The sequence below is a fragment of the Bos grunniens genome, chromosome 28, assembly GCF_055505025.1.
Source record: "Bos grunniens cultivar Pamir isolate PY7600 chromosome 28, Bosgru_T2T1.0, whole genome shotgun sequence".
Taxonomy (NCBI): Eukaryota; Metazoa; Chordata; class Mammalia; order Artiodactyla; family Bovidae; genus Bos; species Bos grunniens.
In genome coordinates, this window is record NC_141192.1 from 13581247 (window position 1) to 13589190 (window position 7944).

Genomic DNA, 7944 nt, shown 5'->3' on the forward strand with positions numbered 1-7944 from the left:
TTCCTGAGGAGGGGGTACACCGAGCTGCTGAACAAAGGACAGTGAGTGAGCTTTCTCAAGGCTCAACTTAGTTTAGTGTCTACGCTGGGGACCCAGGGCCCTGGACACAGCAAGAGGAAGCATGGACCAAGGAGAGACAAGCAGAGTGGTCATGACCTGATCGTAGGTGTCGGATCTATAAATCATTAGCCATAAAGGGACACATACGCATGGTCCTCTATCAGGATCAAGCCAGGTGAGCAATTTTGTTAACATATCCAGCCATATGGATATCCAGCCATATCCAACAGTTATGAACTGTTCTGAAAGACAGAAGAAGAGGCCAGAGAGGCCGTCGTTTCTATAGCAGTGGGCGTGCTTGAAAGCTTTTTCCTTTTTCTTTGCTTTTCCTAAAAGCCGCTAAAATGAGGCATATGATTCTCAAGTTAGAATGCACTGTTTGCCCCAGTTCCTTTGTATCTATGCCCGTGGCTGATTTCCCAGAATATTCCAGTGTAAAAAGGTAGGGATAAGGGCTGAGTCTTGTGAAATAATACTAGCTGCCAGGAGGATGCTAGGCCATCGCATCCTCACCCCAGCCTCTGAGTGCCCTGACTCAGCATTCTCTTCTGCCATCTCTGGATCTAGGGTGAGAATGAAATGCCAAGACCCTGTCAAGCTCCCTTGTTGACAGCTTGGGTGATTATAGTCGGTTAAGATAGTGCCACTAGGAATTCTTTTCATAACTTCATACCAAGAGAGTTTTATTGAAATTAAAGCCATCTCAAAAGCCTTTTAAAACATTGGTTGCTAATCTAATGTTTCACCCTCACTGGCCAGCAAAAATCTGTGGGCTTACTTTAAGACTCCCAAAACTGGCTTCAAAAGAAATAAAGGAGTGTTGTAACGGAGATATACCTTTAAGTGAGCTTGTACAAGCAAAGCCAATTAAAGGCTGGGAGGAGGAAACCCTGCAGCAGATTCTAGATCTCCTAATCTGTGGAAGGGACAGTGTCCCTTCATCTCCACTCAAATCAATGGATGCACAAGGCTTTCTTTAGGTGCAACACCCATGCCTAATACTTGTTATATGCGTCATCTCCTCACCACCAAAGCTTTTCAGGCCACCAAAGGAACCCCAGAGAACACTGCCAGAGTTAATCTTCCAACCCCTCTTTATTCTCTGAAGTCCACGCCTGGTGCCTCCAGGTCCCAATAGCCCGTTGGTTCATCACTTGCTACAGGCAGCAGAGGTATGTTTCAGGTTCTGGGGTTCTCCCTACACTGTGCCGTCTCTTTTAGCAATTACTCACTGTCAGCTTCTCTCGATTACCTTTTTGCATTTTTCAATGAACTTTCCAAAATCTTTGGCCTAGGACTAATTAAGCTTCTAATTTTTCCTTCTTGTTCTCTATCCATTTTGCCCTTTAGCAGAAAAGAAATGGTTTACAGATGAACCGGATAATGCCTATCCCAGAAACATTCAAATCAAGCCCATGAGTACCCACATGGCTAACCAGATCAACCAATATAAATCCACAAGCAGCTTGATTCCACCAATCAGAGAAGTTGAAGATGAATGTTGACTCCCAGGAGACCAGAACTATTTTTTTTAAAGCCTGACAAACTTCATAAATGGTGACGTGACTTTTCTTCCTCTTAACATGCTGAATCACTGGTGGAAATGTTAGGATAAGCAAGAATTGCAAGAAAAATAGACAGATCTTTCTCCTTGTCTGCCTTGAATATTGCTTCCATGTATTTTGGAAAAGAAAATGATTTCATTTATAAATGAACATACTAAAATAGTCCTGTATAGCCTCTAGCATTTTAAATTATTTTTATTTATTAGAAAGAAAATATATTTTTTCTTTTTTTCTCATTGTCAAATATCTTCCCTATATCTAACAATGCAAAATCAAAACGCCTAAGTGGCCAGACTCCTTAATGCATATTTCTCTTCTTTATCTCTTTCTTTAAGGAGAGTGATGGTCACCACCACAATTAATTGTAATTAAGGAAACTGGATTATTAAGGCAATTTTAAAATGGCCCAATAATGTAAACATGTATTTTAGTAAATTAAAAAAAAAAAAAGACAAAAGGGGGCAGGTGAATTTCCTGGATGGATGTGTATTTTGGCTACACTGACACCAGCTCTTAATAAATGGAAACACTTATTTTCACATTCAAAAGTCATATTTTTGTAGTTTTAGTTTTCATCCTGTATTTCTTATCCTTTTGTTCGTATATTTAAAGGGAAGAGCGTCTTGCAGCTTTTCTACAAATGCCGGATCGGGTTTACCCTGTCAGCTAAATACCAGGAGGCTTGTGAGCATGCCTGGGATGTGCGAGTTGAGGACCAGATGCGCAGAAGACATTTCTCTGTTTGTTGTTCCAATGGCGGGGACTCCTACATGCTGTTATGCTTCTCATATCATATCTCCAAACCAACCAAGCAAGTAATTTCAACTTTGGTAAGGTCTGGTGGACTCTCCCCATCTCCCAGGTCCAGGGCTTTTAGCCTGAAAGTTTGTAAACATCAATTAATAGTTCTACTTAACAATAGGATGGGATAACACATGTATGCGATTCACTGAGTTTTTGTGTAAAAGCCAGAAAAGTTTCATGATCGAGGAGACAACTTTTTGCCCAGATCTAAATTTTGCAGGCTTTCCTTTAGTTGCTGGCACAAAACACAAAACTTGTAACAGCAACCTAAAAAATATTAGCTCAAGGACAGCTATGAATACACTTAATACAGTCTATTAGAAAAGGCCTTTGAAAATTACCAGTGATGAGATTTTATGTATCAGCCACTTCAAACTGTGGTCAAAAAAGATTTCTCTAGCCATCAGACACAATTCTGATGTGTCTGAGCTCTGATGTTTGCATGCTCAGTGTCACAGCATCCCAGCAATTATTCCATTTCAAATGATTTTCAACTTCAAAACGATAAATCTTTGATAGAATCATCAGGGTCTCTGGAGCAGCATGAAGTATGATTTTTATTTTCTTAAAAATGTTAATTGTGGACACTCAAAAGAGAAAAAAACGAACTAACCAAAATATCCCCCCAAAGTCCCATGCGATCTCTTCCATTAGGCCCTGACCCCGTGGTACATAGTATGTTACTGCAAATCAGATCAGAGCCAAGCAATGAAACCATCCTGAAAACATGTCCACTAGGTACTCCAATTACCACCATAGGCAAAATGAGCTTCCAACTCTGTCCGGTCCCTGCAGAGCCAATGTCGTGTTTCCACCTTGTAGGCGTCGTCCTGAAGTGACTTGTCAGACTGTGGTTACCCTGTCGTCACATTTTGTAGAATTAGTTCTATAAAAGTATTGTGAATATAATGTATGTCCAATTGGATTGTTTAAAAACTACTTATAACCGATCACTAGTCTACTCAGCAGACTAAAATGATGTCAGCTGTCTCTATTCAGGCTTATACACATTTATTGGTTTCCAACAGAAGTTAAATGGGTTTGTGGGGGTGAATCCCTTGCTAAGATTTGACAACTTTTCTGAAAGCTAGGCCTTCTTCTATTATACATAATAATTTTGCATTGGGGTCACTTCGTATACATTCTTAGTACATCGACCCACGCTCTTCTTTCCTTCATGAACCCTAGTGGGTTACTGATAACTTGATAACCATTTCTGAATTTGTCTTAACTATTTGATCTCCTCTGGCAGGCAGTGATGGCCACCACCTAAATGTCCTTCCATTAGAGAATGTTAGGCCACAATGCCCCATGCCCGCTGCTCTCTCTTCCCCATCTCTGCAAACTGAGGGACAATGGAAACGCAAGTACAAACTCCATGCTCTTTACAGCTAGAGGTTTGAAGATAAACTCTTTTTTTTTTTTTTTTAATCAAAATGGCAAAGATAGCTTCCTAAAGCAAAGGGCTCCCCTTCAAAAACCAGTTGGCAAGAATCCATTTCCTTCTAAGGTAGAGCAAAGTCATGCTGTTTTGCCTTTGTTAATAATGAATTGTTAGGGGCCAGAAAACACAGCTATGCATTTTGTTAAAAAGGAAATCTATAAAATGGTTGGTTGTTGGCTCCTTTGGCACAAACTCATACCTGGTAGATGGAAAGTGAAACGAGAATAGAAACAAGATCATAAGATCATTGAAGGGCTTGGAGGAATGCCAGAGCTTCTTGGTTTGTTTCCGTTTGTTGAGCTATCTGGCCTGAAGGAAGTCCTCACCACCCTCTGACAGACCCCTCCTCCTGGCTACACTCAGCATAGACCAATGATGGCTGTCATTGGTGTGGTCTGTGTTATAAGGCTCTGATGTCCCATCCCACTTTAGGATTCCAGAAAAGCCATTTTCCTAAATTAATAACTCAAGTGCTTTGGGAATCAGACTCTCCAACAAGCTATTGAAAAAGCAGAAAGCACCTACTTATCAAAGCATCATCATCATCTTTTTCATTAACATAACTCTTATTTTCATCTGAGCAATTTTGTATTTTAAAATAGTCTTGAGCCAAGATAAAACATCTTCAGTAAAAGTGGTTGTGACTAAGGCATACAGGGAACACCCAGAAGCTCTCTCCTTCCAAAGCTTGGGGCATCTTATGATGTACTTTGTAAAAAATTTAATTGAGGGCTTTAAACAAACAGGGAATTAGAACTGTTTGGTTAGGGTTAGAAGGGAAGAAAGTGAGAAAGCATAATAACATTGGGGATGTTTTCATGTCTAAAAGCAAAAGAGTCCAAGTTTCCTACTTACGTTTTAATTATGATGGTTCAACAAGCTACATCTGCAGATAACTAGCTCTACACTTAGGAAATGTTCTTGAAACTCTCTGAGTCTCAGTGACCTCATTTGTAAATGAAAGTGATTCATCTAGATGACTCCTAAGGTCCTTTTCAGATCTGAGAGGATGTGATCTGAGTTAAAAGTGGGAACGTGGAGAAAACCCCGTTCTGTCCTTCCTGCAGCATTGCCCAAGCAGTGCTCCTGAGGGTGGCGCCTCTTCTGCTCTGGGCACATGGTAGTTAGATTTGTTCCTCTGTTTTACATTTCAGAATCTCTTTAGGGTCAAAATACAAATTTCAAATTTTAAAGCCACCTGAGTCACTTTGATGTGATTTTTCTATGTATTCCTAGGATTTTCTTCTCAATTTCATCCCAGCCTACCTTTTTTATTGGCTCAATTTCTATCAATCCCTTCCTCTCTAACCCATATCTCCAATATGTAGTTAGAGGCTCACAACTCCCAGATTCTGGATATGAATCTAGGCACTAGGAAGTTACTAATCTTACTTCTCACTTCATTTCCTGTCCTCTGTTTATTTGATTTTTTTCCCCCTCTCATTAGTAAACCAGCTATTTCTTTCTACATTTCTAACATTTATCTACCATTCTTCTTTGTCAAAAAGAATCTCAGTTAAAACAAAAAAAGAAGGAACAAAAGGAGGCAGAGGGGAAGAACGAGAGAAAAAAACACAAACCAACTGGGATGTGAGTCACCTTACCTTATAAGTGACTAAACCAATCATTCAAATTAGACATGGTATTCCACTGCAGAATCTGTCCATTCTCTATGGAAGCAGAGGGAAACTAAGATGAGACTTCAGAGAAGGCACTAGAAACTAACTTATCTTCAGGGCCAAGCTAAGATGTTGAGGCTTCATCCAGAAAGTGATAGAAGGTCACTGAGTGTTTTAAACAAAGAGTGATGAATTGAACTTGTGCAGAAATGAACCTGTGCATTTTTAGATCGTATGTTTTGAGAAGTCAGTACTTCCTGGAAGTCATCAAGGGCAAATATACAGGGCTGAACATTTTCTCAGCAGCATGGAGTTCTCAAAGTCAAAGACTCCAACTCAAACAAACTCCAAGTGAAAACTCAGCATGTGAAGTCCTACCTTCCTCAAATACATGTTACCGACACTCATAGCTGTAGAAGTTCCACTGGCAGTATAGAGGTTGGTTTGAGGGCTGGGACTTGGGGCAATGGTTGTGAATCTAGAAATGATCCTTTGTAAAGGAACACTTAATTTGGACCTCAATACAAGAAACTTGTGGAGGAACAGGAAAGATTGCAGGCAGCTGAGAACTGTTGTATTAATTAGTTCAGAGTGGAAGAAGCGGAGCGTTATCTATAAAGGCAGGTCTGGCAGTCGAAAGGCATGGAGGAAAATGGAGCTGGGGAGGGGGTCGCGGCAGGTCCTGTGGGATCTGGACATCAGAAGCACAGAGGTACGTACACAGTGTGGCTGGGTCTCTAAAGGAGGAAGGGTGGGTGTGGAGGATTTTTTGAAGGCAGCAGAATGTGGCAATGGCAACTGTACTTTTACGGGCTAAAAGGAAAAAAAAAAAGTAGAAGCTGCTGGGAAAGGAGATCTCAGGTACCCCAGAATCAGGAAAAGGGAAACTAATAGAGATGGAAACGTTAAGAGAAAGGGAGGGTGGATCATACATGAGGCTGGAAATGAAAGAGATGGTGACTTGGAAGTAAGAAGGAAAATGGCTCCCTTGAAGAGGGCAGGGACATCGCTTGTTTAACTGTGGAGTTTGTCAGGATGCCTGGCTCTGGCAGGCAGTCAGGTTCTGCTCCGTGTTACTTTGGATGCTGTAGGCAAGGAAGGTTGCACAGGACTTTTAGGCCACTGGAACTCTTCCCAGAGAGGGACCCAAAGAGAGGGATCCTGAGCTGTGCTTTTTCTTTCACCTCCCTGTGCTTGTCATTCCATCGTTCCCCGTTCCCACATCCTGGCGGCTTTGGTGTCAGCGTTGCTAAAACAGACACAACAGTCTGTTGCTTTAGTGGCTTTTCTGGACATACAGCATGAGGAGAGAGGGTTTTTGACTCAGTGAAGCCAACCTTAATTTCTAGGTAGATTTCAAATTTAAAAAGGTTTCCTTTGGTCTATTTATCCCCTTGAGGACGTCTGTGTTTCTTCTCCTCCACCTTGCTATTTGGCAGAGCAGGGACAGAAGTAACACCAAAGGTCTCCAGTGTGCCTGCCTTGGGAGGCATGCCTGGGCCCGCTGCTCAGAATCTTAGATGGAAATGTACACATGGCACCGACATGTGCCTGCTAGAGCAAACCGGAGCGGCTGTCAGGTGGGATTCAGGGTCAGTGGGAGGAGGTAGCCGACAGGTAGGGGAGCCCCACCAAGGTTGACGGGGCCCCATTTCCAAAGCACCCCATCCCCCCGCCCCAGAGCAGCCTGCCCCCCTCCCTTCCTTCCACTGAGTACAGCCTGACACATTCGACCAGAACTGCAACATTTCAAACATAAACCAAGGTCTGCCTGGAAATCCTAATTAAAAACGTTCCATTCCCAGGTGGCACAATCACATCCTGTGTAAAACTTCTGGCTCACATCCCACCCCCCAGATGCTGAAAAGTAACCGTCCCTCGCTTAACACCAAAACCTGCACTCAACGTTTCTTCAGGGGATAAAGGGAAAAAAAAAAGTATGCTTACACAGAGGTCAGCCTACTCGTTCATTAAGGAAAAAGAGCGTGGCTTATTCATCTGTCTTTCAAACGTTTGATCGTTGGCATGATGATGATGGCGGATTACTAGGACCTAACCAAATCAGAGGAGAGACTAAATGCTGGTGCTCTGAAATGATCTACCCTGTCATCTGTAACAACCAGTGATAACTCTCTTGTCTTGTAAAAAGGGTTTGTACATAACTTGTACATGGTTTCATTTTGTATTTTTCGCAGATTAAAAATTTATGTATTTGTGTTCTAAATCGGTGAATGTGCCTTTTGTCTCCAGCACCCGCACTTCATGGGCTGGGTGGGGGAGGGGAGAGTGGAGTCTGTGGGTCCCCATCAGGCTGCTGTGCCTCTCTTTGGTGACGGCAGAGTTGTGGACAGATCGGAGCCATGGGAATGCCCTTCCATTGCCTTTGCAACTTCAAGTGCAAACAGAGCCCTGCATCTCCAAGGAGACTGTCAGTAGGTACCAGCCCAAGACA

At 42.2% G+C, this 7944-nt stretch overlaps 1 protein-coding gene across 13 annotated transcripts in view; it reads left to right on the forward strand.

The window, feature by feature from the left end:
* KCNMA1 (potassium calcium-activated channel subfamily M alpha 1) overlaps positions 1-7716 on the forward strand; it is a 779939-nt gene extending 772223 nt beyond the window's left edge. For 6 of the 13 annotated variants that reach the window (XM_086381835.1, XM_086381837.1, XM_086381826.1 and 3 more), the window contains one exon: positions 1411-7716. In XM_086381835.1, the coding sequence (XP_086237961.1) occupies positions 1411-1565 (155 nt within the window). In that variant the 3' untranslated portion in view covers positions 1566-7716. The remainder of the gene's footprint in view (positions 1-1410) is intronic. The other 7 variants (XM_086381840.1, XM_086381827.1, XM_086381841.1 and 4 more) reach the window with 3 other exon arrangements.
* The last annotated feature ends 228 nt before the right edge of the window (positions 7717-7944 follow it).